Consider the following 15,146-nt stretch of genomic DNA (forward strand, 5'->3'; position numbering starts at 1 on the left):
TTTTTTATCTTTTATATCCTTTTCAATTAATTTTTCTGTATCTGTTTGTATTGACAGATGTGGCAGTAGATGAACTTAGCAATGAGATTAAGGAGGTGCCACCGAGAAATACAGGTTTGTTAATTAATTATTGATGTTGACTTACCCGTTCCGTTAGTCCATGCTCCCTGTTCCTTCCATCTTTGTGTTTTTGTTCATCATGGTTTTCTGAAACCATGTGACAACCGCTTGTTCTGCTGTGTCTTCCCTGTGGTGACGGTGGGAGTAACCTTGTGACAACCCCTGTTCCCTGTGTCTTCCCTGTGGTGACGGTGGGAGTAACCTTGTGACAACCCCTGTTCCCTGTGTCTTACCTGTGGTGACGGTGGGAGTAACCTTGTGACAACCCCTGTTCCCTGTGTCTTCCCTGTGGTGACGGTGGGAGTAACCTTGTGACAACCCCTGTTCCCTGTGTCTTCCCTGTGGTGACGGTGGGAGTAACCTTGTGACAACCCCTGTTCCCTGTGTCTTACCTGTGGTGACGGTGGGAGTAACAGACTTCTGCAGTATATGACTTGTCACGCTGTCATTTTTCTTTCTTTAATCTTGAATTAAAGGGGCTGCACTTGAGCGGTTAATTGGTAGCTCAGAAGAAGCAGCCTTAAGTACTTCTTCATTGGAAAACCCGCAAGAGATGTCCTCAGGAGTGTCAGTGACGAGCAGAGCTGGTGAGCCTTTGAAACTAAACCTTTAATGGCTGTCCAGCTCTTGAATACCAGATGAAACTAACACATTTTCCGTTTTAGATACGTAAAGATTGGCTTACGTTAAAATATGTCTACAGTTTGGTTCTAGGAACTGTGGTGTTAAACAACATTATTAAGGCAGGGGCGTTCACTATTGTGGGAGGGACCTATTGTGTTTACACCCACGAATAGAGTAGGACCTCCCCCTCCCAACTCCGCTATGTATCTGACCTATCAGAAATTCCACCCCAATTCGACACAGTACTCGCATACTGTCTGTATCTTCGATGCTCCATATATTCTTTGACTGTCCTGAAGCCAACATTATGAATTTCTGATTTCGTTGCTTATAGTTTGTATGGGGCTGACGCGTTTTGGTGCATTAATTACCATATAAAGCATTGCATCACATGTTATATCTGTTCATGGATGAGGTCGTCAAAAATGGATGTGATTTGTGATACAAAGCCATAAAAAAATTTAATTTCTATGTCTTTCATATTAGACTATTTATTTTATATAATGTGTGACTGCAAACCATAATGGTATAAAATCACTTTTAGCACAATGGCTTTTTTAAACTTGGTATGAGGTGGATGTGGCGGTCGGTATAATGTCTCTCGGTATGAGCGGTAATGAACTTATTGAACTTTAACAAAAAAAAAAGTTGACACACAGGGTGGAAAAAAAGTTAAGTAAAAAGTTGGAAAGGGAGCAGGGAAGAAAGTTAAAACATGATCAAGCAGATTGAAATGTGGTGAACTGTGATAGAAAGATGTGAATGTTAGGAATTGTGAAAGGTTATAAATGGAGAAAGTAATTGTAAACAGTAAAAAAAGTGGATGGAGATGAAAGAGAGTTAAGACAAGTGAGGTTTGAACTTGTCTCAAGGTGGAATCGATAGAACTCAAGCTGGGAAGATTAATATGTGTGGTTATGTGAAAATCCAGAATGAAGTGGAGAAAAGAAAAAATTGATTGTGAGGGATTTTACATAGCTGGTGTGGAATCGCACGGCTATTCCATCCCGTAGCCTAGCCCCCCCCCCCCCCCCCCCCATAACATGCTAATTTTCAGTTTTGCCAATTCAAAGGAACAAATCTTCAGACATAATATAATGGAAAAATAGCGAAGACAAACACTTTAACACTTTTTGTATCTCGAGGAAAAATTTCCTTTTACATCACTGAGATACGTTTATCATGGAGTCTAATAATGAACTTTTCTCTCTTCGGCTACTTTCACATTTCCATCTTTATAAAGACATTGCAATGCGTCGTTCTGTGCAAAAAACGCATCCTGCAAAGTTGCCCGCAGGATGTGTTTTTTGCACATAGACTTGCATTACCGACGCATCACAAAGTATGGGCACACGTTCCATACGTCGAGGCACTGGATGCGTCGGTAATTGGCAGACCGTCATCACAAAAAACGTTCAATGTAACGTTTTTTTTGTGCGACGCGTCCCCCTCCTCCCCGCTCATCACAATGGGCAGCGGATGCATTGTAAAACTGCATCCGCTGCCCACGTTGTCCTAAATTTAGCACAACGTCCGTCGGTAGGTCGGGCCAATGGTTTGCGACGGCCCCGTACCGATGGAAATGTGAAAGTAGCCTAAATTGTGCAATGCCGCCTGCAATCTCTCAGTCTCATTGTCTTATCTATTCCGAGATAAATTGGAAATAGACATTTGTACGCAGCAAATTGTGGGCCTGAGCCCTAAACACCACCACCCTCAAATACAGAGACTCGGTTCTGATCTAATTTTGCAAATTGGGCACTCTAAAGCCCAATGCCGTTCATGTGTTAATGTAGGATACGGTAGTCAGTTGGCGTGAAACCTGATTTATGTATTTATTTTTAAATTTTTTTAGTAATATGAGGCACTTATCCCATAGAAAAGAGCAGACAGCCCGGTGTCTCATGTCCACAGAGATGAAACAACACTTTATGCTTATGTTAGCAGTACCAAGGGGACTTTTTTATGTTTAACATTCTGACCGTTAGAGGCGATGATCACCTGCAAAGTTTTTACAGGATTTTTTTTGTTTTTCTACAGAAAAAGCATGTTCTGTTGGGAGTAAAAAAACACTGTTTAAAACCCAGGGTTTTTGCTGCAGGTTTTTTTTTTTTTTTTGCAGTGTGTTTGACCTTTTTTTATTGCATTCAATGGGTGCAAAAACAGTGAAAAAACTGACCTTGCTGCAGATTTAAAAAACGCGGCACTGCTCTAATTCGGTAAGGAAAAAAACGTATATGTTTGTGTATGTGTGGGATTTCTGAAATATTACAGCTTTTACTGGTACTGTACAGCTTCTATTCTGCAGAATGCCTTCTTCAACTACTAAGTTTGTGCCTCTTCGATGTAAAGTACTTGTTACATAGCCAGTCTGTGTGTGTCAGTGTGTTTCTGTACTATTCCATTGCTGCGGAAAAGCTTATATCCCTATTGTATTACGACGCCTTTTTGTTTCTCACGCTTATGGTAGATCACACCCAGGTATTGCACACCCAGGTCATTTTGGGTAGCTCATGGATGGAGCTTGTGTAACTTACATGCTGGTTACCTTATTCTCTGATACACGGTCAACACAGTATCATATAAGAATACAAACTTTATTAATATATATTAAAAACAAGTGCATGAAGGTGATACAAAAATTGCGCCACAGCGAAAACGCCGCAACAAAACACCAGAGGCGCGTGCACAGGAATGCCAGTCCTCAATACATAATATAGATAATATTCAGAGGTATAATACAAAAAACAGAATAGAATATACAAAAAAAAACTTAAGAAAATAAACAAACTAAATATAACAGTGTATGGCATTTTCACTATAGAGTGGGAACCGAACTGATGGCAGAAAAGCACTAAGAGTTCTCAAAGACTTGACGCAGAGGCACACCTGATATATTATCAGTGTACCATATTAACCTCCATATTAAGTATAGAACCACTATCGCACAGAGTCTCAGTGAAATACGCCGCCATCGATCTCTAGTATACACACATAAATGCACTGCCACAGAAAAGTACCCACCGCAAGAGGACTGGAACTCCCGTGGACGCGCCTCCGCCCCTTAAGGGAGGCGCGTCCACGGGAGTTCCAGTCCTCTTGCGGTGGGTACTTTTCTGTGGCAGTGCATTTATGTGTGTATACTAGAGATCGATGGCGGCGTATTTCACTGAGACTCTGTGCGATAGTGGTTCTATACTTAATATGGAGGTTAATATGGTACACTGATAATATATCAGGTGTGCCTCTGCGTCAAGTCTTTGAGAACTCTTAGTGCTTTTCTGCCATCAGTTCGGTTCCCACTCTATAGTGAAAATGCCATACACTGTTATATTTAGTTTGTTTATTTTCTTAAGTTTTTTTTTGTATATTCTATTCTGTTTTTTGTATTATACCTCTGAATATTATCTATATTATGTATTGAGGACTGGCATTCCTGTGCACGCGCCTCTGGTGTTTTGTTGCGGCGTTTTCGCTGTGGCGCAATTTTTGTATCACCTTCATGCACTTGTTTTTAATATATATTAATAAAGTTTGTATTCTTATATGATACTGTGTTGACCGTGTATCATCTATTTCTTCGTTGCCAATATGTATTTTGATGATAGGTCTCTAGGTCCTTTTCTGAGTAATGGTACAGATTTCTGAGATTATTATTGTTACCATGTCAGTTGGCTATATTTGTTATTACCTTATTCTCTGTATTGGCTTTGTGTTGTGTATGTGCTTCAGTTTGATGTTTGCTTTGCACCTTTTCTGTGATTTCAGACAAAAACCTCTTGTATGGGCGACCAGCGGTTTTATTTAAAACCAAGTACAGTGTGCTTCATCACAGCGATTTTGTAAGTGGCTACAGTGAAGCCTTGCAGATGCCTCTCTGGACATCGTATACGGTGTCAAAGCAGGTCAGTATGCCATAGTTGGTCCAACTGTATCACACTGTGCAGCCTAGTGGGTTAAGCTTTCACTAAAAGTGGAATTGTCACGAAGTCAAATATTTCATGTTTTGCTCTTCCCCTGAATATTCAGGTTTGTTTTTTTTTGTTTTATCCTTCATACAGTTCCAGAGATATGGGCCTTTTTAGTTAATGCTAATTTTAAGTTCTTTAACAATAGGGCGGTGCTCCCAGGGTAAGAAGACTAAACACACTCCCCCAAAGGATCTTGTGGGCCACAGAACTTGGTACTAAATAAAAAGGTTCATGTGTCTGGAACCATAGGGCAGATTCAAAACAAACAAAAGAAAAAATACACAAATTAGTCACGGAAGCAGAAGGAATAAAAAATAAAAACTGGTCATTTTTTATTAGGTCTTCTCTTACATAATGTCTCATGCACATGGCCATTGTATTGCTCCATACAACATCTAAGCTATTACGGGGCACACCAATATGTCCAAGATGTCCACCATACCTCTGTATGCCACCTATTGTATGTTATCAGCTTGCATGTGTGGAGATGCGGAGACTCCATCATACTTATGAAGACTGAAGCAGCATTTACACTGCAAGATAATTCTGAACAACAGTTGTTAAGAACGCTCGTTTCCTGATTTATTTTGCAGTGTAAACAAGCTGCCGATCCCTTGATGAACGTGCAAAACTCTCGTTCATTGGATGAAATGATCGTTTGCCCAGTGTAAAAGACAATAATTTTCAGTGGCGCATCGTCCCATGTAACCAGGACTCACACTGCCGAGAACAATGGCAGTGAGAGTCATGGCATCCTTTCCTTTGGGCTGCCTGTTTAAACAGGCAGTCAAACAATTTCTGATCAGTATAAGTTTGCAGATCGACAGTCTTATTGTGCTGCAATTGCGCCATGTAAACAGACCCCAACTCTTCTCAAACTCTACCCCCTGAATGATCCTTACTTATTACTGTTTTCTCTCAAAAGCCCTAAGATCTTTGGTGGTCTTTAGGACCACAAATGCCTCTTCCCACTCAGAGTTTCAGCGGTTCCAATTGTCTCTCGGCCCCACTGCCTGTCAGGGTTGAAGGGCCCCCTTTCCATAAATATGCTTTTTTGTTTTGTTCCTGCAGTATAGTATCTTCTTGCCTGTATATAAATCTCATCTATTCAGACAAGTGAGCGTGGTCAACAACTCTTGGGCTTCTTCATGATGACCATGTTCACCTAGATAAAAAGACTGGATTTATATAACGAGAAGAAGAGGCCATATCTTCAGAATGGAGAGGCACAGGAACAAAATAAAAACATTGTCAGATTCGGGAGATCAACATTTTCACCAGGTAAAAATGTATTTATTTATTGCAAGTCAGAAGTATTCGGTATATATTTCAGTGTACTTGCCAACTGAAAAAGAGGAAAATCATCCATATGGAGATCCGATGCACGGAAACTTGCAAAGCTGCAAGAGAAGCAAATGGAGGAAGGGATAATCCAGCTTCAATATCTGTAAAAAAAAGAATTAAAAAAAATCAGACTTTATTAAGAAAATATTAAGGTTGCAATTCCAGTACCGAGCATAACTATCAAACACGTTTCAGACTGCTGTCTTTGCATGGAATAACTACACTATGAAATGCGTTGGCTAGTTATGTTCGGTACTGGAGTTGCGACTTTTCTTATTTTCTTAATATTTTATTTGAATGTTTGTTATTGAAGCTCCTGACACTGAATTCTCCTTCCCTCTGTACTTGCCAACTCTTCCAGAATGTCCAGTAGGATCCTGGATAAAGATGTCAGAGTTGACAAATCTGCTGTATCCTGGGATGGTGCATCATCGGACTCTGCACTGGCATCCAGTTACATAAACTGGGCTATAAGGCGGCAGGGCTTGCAAAAAAGGGTCGTTTTTATATTTTTAAATGTGATTTTTTTTTTTTATATATACATTGGTGTAATTTTTCATTTGTTGGAATAGAAATTTGATTTCTATCCACTCAGATCCACTTGGGTCTATGCTGATTATCAGTAGCCGTTCTGAACAGGACGTGCAGCGGTGTAAACCATGGGGAAGGGACAGAGCAGCATTTTGATGATGCAATACATGGATACCTGACAACCCAGCTGAGATGCAGCCACTGACCATCGCTTGGAGCATCCTCTCCTAGGCTACGTAGGACGACATGGCGCATAGTAGGTTGAGGGCTCTGAAGCTGATTTTACGGTTTTCCCTGGAGCTTCACGTGATGACTCTGTCTACCTGATATAATGGCCTCTTATTGCTCTGTACATTTTTCTCCTGACACAGGCTGAAGTATCTGGCATCCCGGATTATTTATCGAATTGTGTAAGGCTGGACCCACGCATTTCTCCAGGCAACAGTCAGAGCTGTGCCGCTTACAAGGCAGATAAACAGATGTCCTATGGATTCCTCTTCCCACCTCGTGAGTGTTATCTCGGCATCATGAGATATATTTGTGCGTATTTGGTATTTAATTAACCTTGTAACATGGCCTGATTATTTTCTGCTGCTGTCAGTTGTAGCTCAGATGAGATAACAGCTTCACGTTTTTTCTAAATGTTCTGCGTCAGAGGCTACAAACTATGAAATGTTTACAATAGAGAAGAAAAGGGTTTGCATCTTTTTTGTTTTTCTCCCTATTGCTCGGGATGTTGCCGCCTGACCCAATTCCAATGAATGAGATTCAGCTGCAGTACCACACATAGCCTTGCGACAAGAGTGGAGCCGTTTCTGGGAAAAGATAGAACACCTGTTTATAGATAATAATTAAAAGATAGTTCTGCACTGGTTTCTGATACCTGTTGCGATATATATTTTCTTCAAGTGCTGTGTTTGCTAAGCAGGGCCTGGATGTGTGTTTCTGGCATAAATCCGAATCAAGTGAGTGAGTATATTGCCCCTCATGTCCTTACTCTTGTAGAGATCGGGTTGTCCTATTTAGACCACCTCTTGTTTAATTGTGGTTCCTCTGGTGATCAGCCGTTGTTACAGAGGGTATTATATGGGAGAAGGACACTTTTGTGATGACCGCGAGGCCTAATGAGGAAACATTTTTAAGGATATCTGAGGAACATTTCCTAAAATTCTCACAGTTGTTCTAAACCCGCTATGTTCCATCACTCTCCATAACACAATTTCCTTTTCTTAGGAAGTTTGCAAAATGAGTTAAATTTAGGCCCAGTTCACCAAGATAATCAGTCTTCATGCTGGTCTTAATCAGGGGGTGATGGGGAAGGATGGAATTCTTATGTCTCTTAATGAATCAAGAAGATCTGATGAGAGGCGTGTGCCTCTGTGTGAGTCCTGACATAAATCTTACTCCAGTTTCTGCTGTAGATATGCAGTAGCTCTGGCAAAAATCAAGAGACCACCACATCAAAACCCTGTCATGGGCAGCCCAATCTCCAGACCTGAACCCCATTGAAAACCTCTGGAATGTAATGAAGAGGATGATGGATAGTCACAAGCCATCAAACAAAGAAGAACTGCTTACATTTTTGCGCCAGAAACCGTGTGAAAGACTGGTTGAAAGCATGCCAAGACGCATGAAAGCTGTGATTAAAAATCATGGTTATTCCACAAAATATTGATTTCTGAACTTTTCACTAGAGTTGAGCGACCTTGACCTTTTTAGAGTCGAGCCGGGTTTTGCGAAACCCGACTATGTCCAAAGTCGGGTCGAGTGAAATCGGCCGATTATGACGTAAAGTCGGGATCGACCGAAACACGAAACCCAATGCAAGTCAATGGGGCAGCATAGTCGGCAGTGAGTGGGGGCCAGGAAAACACCTAGAGTGCCCATTTTAATGTCAAAACCATCCATTCTTCTTAATGAAGCTTGTCAATCTTAATTTCCCTTATAATAATAGTTAGGCATTGGAAATTGGGGGTCATTTGGCTAAAGTTGTGGGGGGTTGGGCTGGTTCAAGTATTTAGTGGGCCCAGGTAATCTGGACCACCTCAGGGCAGTGGAGCAGGGAGAGGTAAGTATTTCAACTTTGCAAGTGCTGTGATCCTGAGCAAGCAGGGGGGGCCCACTCGTTGGCATTGGCACTGGCACAGGGCCCCTCAAAGTACAGCGGTGTGTTTGCACGGCGGGGGCGCCTCCCACCGGCAGCAACACTTTTGCGTACTATGAGAGGCCCTGTGCCAGTGACGTCGCCAACTAGTATTCCTCCCCCCACCTGATGAAGGAACCTGCACTTTCATCTGCACCTTCCTCTTTGTCCCCGTGTAAGGTGGTATGGTATGCGGGAAGAGCAACCTGACTTTCAGCAGGGTCACAATGTTGTTGTGTAGCGTGCACGGGGAATGTTGCGTTATGGGTCAATGTACCAGCAGACTCATCTATCACTGGCTGGGCAATGGGCACGATGAAGTGGAAACACAGATATAGGCCCAAAGAAGAAAGTGGGCTAAATGCAGTTCAAAATTGGTAACACAGGAATAACCAGGGGGCATTGCAGTGGAGGACAACTGGAATGAGAGGCTGACACAGAGAGTAGGGCCAAATCAGTAAGTAGTCGAAATGCAGTTCAAAATTGGCAACCGTAGTAAACAGGCGGCACAGCTTTGTTCAGTGGAGGAGAACAGCAAGGAGTGGCAGACACCGATAGTAGGCCCCAAACCAACTAGTACGCCAAATGCAGTTGTTCCATTTAACCACAATTTAATGAGAGCCTGAAGATAGAAGCTCAGGAAAGGCAACCTGGGGAACACCTTGGAGTGTAACACACCATCTCTCTCCACCCCATACCCATTTTGTATGGCCTAATGCAGTGTACTTTTCTACAACTACTAAACGAGAGTCGGAAGACCGAAGCAATGGCAAGGAAACCTGGGGAACACCTTAGAGTGTAACACACCCTCTCTCTACACCCCATACCCAATTTGAAGGCCTAATGCAGTGTAGTTTCCAAGAACTACTAAACGAGAGCCGGAAGATCGAAGCTCAGGAAAGGCAACCTGGGGAACACCTTGGAGTGTAACACACCCTCTCGCTACACCCCATACCCAATTTGAAGGCCTAATGCAGCGTAGTTTCCAACAACTACTAAACGAGAGCCGGAAGATCGAAGCTCAGGAAAGGCAACCTGGGGAACACCTTGGAGTGTAACAAACCCTCTCTCTACACCCCATACCCAATTTGTAGGCCTAATGCAGCGTAGTTTCCGACAACTACTAAACGAGAGCATGAAGATCGAAGCTCAGGAAAGGCAACCTGGGGAACACCTTGGAGTGTAACACACCCTCTCTCTACACCCCATACCCAATTTGTAGGCCTAATGCAGCGTAGTTTCCGACAACTACTAAACGAGAGCCGGAATATCGAAGCTCAGGAAAGGCAACCTGGGGAACACCTTGGAGTGTAACACACCCTCTCTCTACGCCCCATACCCAATTTGTAGGCCTAATGCAGCGTAGTTTCCGACAACTACTAAACGAGAGCCGGAATATCGAAGCTCAGGAAAGGCAACCTGGGGAACACCTTGGAGTGTAACACACCCTCTCTCTACACCCCATACCCAATTTGAAGGCCTAATGCAGTGTAGTTTCCAAGAACTACTAAACGAGAGCCGGAAGATCGAAGCTCAGGAAAGGCAACCTGGGGAACACCTTGGAGTGTAACACACCCTCTCGCTACACCCCATACCCAATTTGAAGGCCTAATGCAGCGTAGTTTCCAACAACTACTAAACGAGAGCCGGAAGATCGAAGCTCAGGAAAGGCAACCTGGGGAACACCTTGGAGTGGAACACACCATCTCTCTACACCCCATACCCAATTTGAAGGCCTAATGCAGAGTAGTTTCCAAGAACTACTAAACGAGAGCCGGAAGATCGAAGCTCAGGAAAGGCAACCTGGGGAACACCTTGGAGTGTAACACAACGTCTCTCTACACGACGGAAGGGCTGATTCTTAGGAAGGAAGGCTGTTGGAAATAAGCATTGCGCGTCCGAGGGTGATTATATTCTTATTAGGTATATACTCACCCTCGGACGCGCCCTGCTTCTTTATTTGGAATGAATGTTTATTTGCAATGTGGTGTTGACTTTCTCTATTATTTTGGTAATTAATGATTTTATTATTTTCATTATTTTGCATCTTCTCGGCAATAATATAAAGAAGACGCGACAGGACAACACTCGGTGGATGCCATATGTGTGTTTTCAATTTAAAAAAACTTTCAGTTAACTACTTGCAGGAGAAAGTAATTGTAGCTGGTGGCCATTTTTAGTACTGTACCAGATTAGAGTTGTGTGTTTGTTTTTAATGTTAAAATGTCTGCATTTGATATCTCACCAGTATTTTCTTTTTTATAAGCAAAATACTTATTTTTATATTTTCTGATGTTGGTTCCAGGGGTACACGGCCAGCAGTGCCCTGGTCAGTGTAGTAGTAGTTGAAAGAATGGACCGCAGACAGGCATCGAAGGCCTAAAATAATAACACATGGCTGTAGGCAATTTTAAATTGGTTCCAGGGGTACACGGACAGCAGTGGTGTGGTCAGTGGAGGCCTAGTGGAAGGAGTGACCGCAGACAGGCATCGAAGGCCTAAAATAATAACACATGGCTGTAGGCAATTTTAAATTGGTTCCAGGGGTACACGGGCAGCAGTGACCTGGTCAGTGTAGTAGTAGTTGAAAGAATGGACCGCAGACAGGCATCGAAGGCCTAAAATAAAAAAATTGGGCTGGCTGTAGGCAATTTTAAATTGGTTCCAGGGGTACACGGGCAGCAGTGGTGTGGTCAGTGGAGGCCTAGTGGAAGGAGTGACCGCAGACAGGCATCGAAGGCCTAAAATAATAACACATGGCTGTAGGCAATTTTAAATTGGTTCCAGGGGTACACGGGCAGCAGTGACCTGGTCAGTGTAGTAGTAGTTGAAAAAATGGACCGCAGACAGGCATCGAATGCCTAAAATAATAACACATGGCTGTAGGCAATTTTAAATTGGTTACAGGGGTACACGGACAGCAGTGACCTGGTCAGTGTAGTAGTAGTTGAAAGAATGGACCGCAGACAGGCATCGAAGGCCTAAAATAAAAAAATTGGGCTGGCTGTAGGCAATTTTAAATTGGTTCCAGGGGTACACGGACAGCAGTGGTGTGGTCAGTGGAGGCCTAGTGGAAGGAGTGACCGCAGACAGGCATCGAAGGCCTAAAATAATAACACATGGCTGTAGGCAATTTTAAATTGGTTCCAGGGGTACACGGACAGCAGTGGTGTGGTCAGTGGAGGCCTAGTGGAAGGAGTGACCGCAGACAGGCATCGAAGGCCTAAAATAATAACACATGGCTGTAGGCAATTTTAAATTGGTTCCAGGGGTACACGGACAGCAGTGACCTGGTCAGTGTAGTAGTAGTTGAAAGAATGGACCGCAGACAGGCATCGAAGGCCTAAAATAAAAAAATTGGGCTGGCTGTAGGCAATTTTAAATTGGTTCCAGGGGTACACGGGCAGCAGTGGTGTGGTCAGTGGAGGCCTAGTGGAAGGAGTGACCGCAGACAGGCATCGAAGGCCTAAAATAATAACACATGGCTGTAGGCAATTTTAAATTGGTTCCAGGGGTACACGGGCAGCAGTGACCTGGTCAGTGTAGTAGTAGTTGAAAGAATGGACCGCAGACAGGCATCGAAGGCCTAAAATAAAAAAATTGGGCTGGCTGTAGGCAATTTTAAATTGGTTCCAGGGGTACACGGGCAGCAGTGGTGTGGTCAGTGGAGGCCTAGTGGAAGGAGTGACCGCAGACAGGCATCGAAGGCCTAAAATAATAACACATGGCTGTAGGCAATTTTAAATTGGTTCCAGGGGTACACGGGCAGCAGTGACCTGGTCAGTGTAGTAGTAGTTGAAAAAATGGACCGCAGACAGGCATCGAATGCCTAAAATAATAACACATGGCTGTAGGCAATTTTAAATTGGTTACAGGGGTACACGGACAGCAGTGACCTGGTCAGTGTAGTAGTAGTTGAAAGAATGGACCGCAGACAGGCATCGAAGGCCTAAAATAAAAAAATTGGGCTGGCTGTAGGCAATTTTAAATTGGTTCCAGGGGTACACGGACAGCAGTGGTGTGGTCAGTGGAGGCCTAGTGGAAGGAGTGACCGCAGACAGGCATCGAAGGCCTAAAATAATAACACATGGCTGTAGGCAATTTTAAATTGGTTCCAGGGGTACACGGACAGCAGTGACCTGGTCAGTGTAGTAGTAGTTGAAAGAATGGACCGCAGACAGGCATCGAAGGCCTAAAATAAAAAAATTGGGCTGGCTGTAGGCAATTTTAAATTGGTTCCAGGGGTACACGGGCAGCAGTGACCTGGTCAGTGTAGTAGTAGTTGAAAGAATGGACCGCAGACAGGCTTAGAAGGCCTAACATAACAAACTTGGGCTGGCTGTAGGCACTTTTAAATTGGTTCCAGGGGTACACGGGCAGCAGTGGTCTGGTCAGTGGAAGTCTAGTGGAAGGAGTGACCGCAGACAGGCTTCGAAGGCCTAACATAACAAAATTGGGCTGGCTGTAGGCACTTTAAATTGGTTCCAGGGGTACATGGGCAGCAGTGTATGGTCAGTGGAAGTCTAGTGGAAGGAGTGACGGCAGACAGTCTTCGAAGGCCTAACATAACAAAATTGGGCTGACTGTAGGCACTTTTAAATTGGTTCCAGGGTAACACGGCCAGCAGTGGCCTGGTCAGTGTAGTAGTTGTAGAAAGAAGGGACCGCAGACAGGCTTCGAAGGCCTAACATAACAAAAATGTCAAAACAATGGTATTGTCAGTGCCAGGCATTGAAGGATGTCAGCGGCTAGACTACACATTGGTGAAGCTGTGAGAGATAATTTTGCTAGTGGTAGAGCACTGTTTGAGCTGGGGGGGGGAACTGTCTTGTGGCCGGCGGTACAGGCACAGGGCCCCTCATATTACAACGGTGTGTCTGACGTTGGGTGCGCACCACCACCGCCAGAGACACTTTATTGTACTATGAGGGACCCAGTGGCAGTGCCGTCGACCAAAAGCGGCCACACCCACCTCTTCAGACAAACAGCACTCTCAAGGGTCCAAGCGCAAAGTGGCGATAGCACGGCCCCGTGTGGGGAGTTTGGCCATTTCGTGAGGTGGAAACATGTCGTATGCTGGACAATCAGGTGAAGAAAATTACGAGATTGGAAAAGTCATTCAGAATAGTCCACAGGCAAGACCTTTTCATAGGAAAGCTAGGTGTCAGCCGGGCAGGGTGGGGCAAAAGATTTTGAAATCCAGTTGTGGTTCATTTTAATGAAGGTTAGATCATCTACATTTTGGGTAGCCAGACGAGTCCTTTTTTCTGTTAGTATTGAACCTGCAGCACTGAATACTCTTTCTGATAGGACACTAGCTGCCGGGCAAGCAAGCTCCTGCAATGCATATTCTGCCAATTCTGGCCAGGTGTCTAATTTGGATGCCCAGTAATCAAATGGGAATGACGGTTGAGGGAGAACGTCGATAAGGGATGAAAAATAGTTTGTAACCATACTGGACAAATGTTGTCTCCTGTCACTTTGAATTGATGCTGCAGTACCTGTCCTGTCTGCGGTCATAGAAAAATCACTCCACAACCTGGTCAGAAAACCCCTCTGTCCAACGCCACTTCTGATTTCTGCCCCTCTAACACCTCTGGTCTGCTGGCCCCTGGAGCTCGTGTGAGAACGATCACGGGCGCTGTGTGCAGGGAATGCCAGAAGCAAACGGTCAACAAGAGTTGATTGTTTTGTTGCTAATATTAGTTCCAAGTTCTCATGTGGCATAATATTTTGCAATTTGCCTTTATAGCGAGGATCAAGGAGGCAGGCCAACCAGTAATCGTCATCGTTCATCATTTTTGTAATGCGTGTGTCCCTTTTGAGGATACGCAAGGCATAATCCGCCATGTGGGCCAAAGTTCCCGTTGTCAAATCTGCGGTTGTGCTTGGTTGAGGGGCAGTTGCAGGCAAATCTACGTCACTTGTGTCCCTCAAAAAACCAGAACCCGGCCTTGCCACGCCACCAATTTCCCGTGCCCCCGGGAAAGCTTCCTCATTAAAAATATACTCATCCCCATCATCCTCCTCATCCTCCACCTCCTCTTCGCCCGGTACCTCGTCATGTACACTGCCCTGACCAGACAATCGCTGACTGTCATCAAGGCTTTCCTCTTCCTCTGGTGCAGACGCCTGATCCTTTATGTGCGTCAAACTTTGCATCAGCAGACGCATTAGGGGGATGCTCATGCTTATTATGGCGTTGTCTGCACTAACCAGCCGTGTGCATTCCTCAAAACACTGAAGGACTTGACACATGTCTTGAATCTTCGACCACTGCACACCTGACAACTCCATGTCTGCCATCCTACTGCCTGCCCGTGTATGTGTATCCTCCCACAAAAACATAACAGCCCGCCTCTGTTCGCACAGTCTCTGAAGCATGTGCAGTGTTGAGTTCCACCTTGTTGCAA

At 44.1% G+C, this 15,146-nt stretch overlaps 1 protein-coding gene across 10 annotated transcripts in view; it reads left to right on the forward strand.

Annotated features, from left to right (window-relative positions):
- Positions 1-15,146, forward strand: part of ENPP2 (ectonucleotide pyrophosphatase/phosphodiesterase 2) — a 222,248-nt gene that overhangs the window by 164,155 nt on the left and 42,947 nt on the right. For 4 of the 10 annotated variants that reach the window (XM_069731817.1, XM_069731814.1, XM_069731813.1 and 1 more), the window contains exons 20-23: positions 58-114; positions 597-707; positions 4,513-4,649; positions 6,962-7,097. In XM_069731817.1, coding sequence (XP_069587918.1) covers positions 58-114; positions 597-707; positions 4,513-4,649; positions 6,962-7,097 — 441 coding nt within the window. The remainder of the gene's footprint in view (positions 1-57; positions 115-596; positions 708-4,512; positions 4,650-6,961; positions 7,098-15,146) is intronic. The other 6 variants (XM_069731821.1, XM_069731819.1, XM_069731818.1 and 3 more) reach the window with 2 other exon arrangements.

Source organism: Ranitomeya imitator, chromosome 6 (assembly GCF_032444005.1).
Source record: "Ranitomeya imitator isolate aRanImi1 chromosome 6, aRanImi1.pri, whole genome shotgun sequence".
NCBI lineage: Eukaryota > Metazoa > Chordata > Amphibia > Anura > Dendrobatidae > Ranitomeya > Ranitomeya imitator.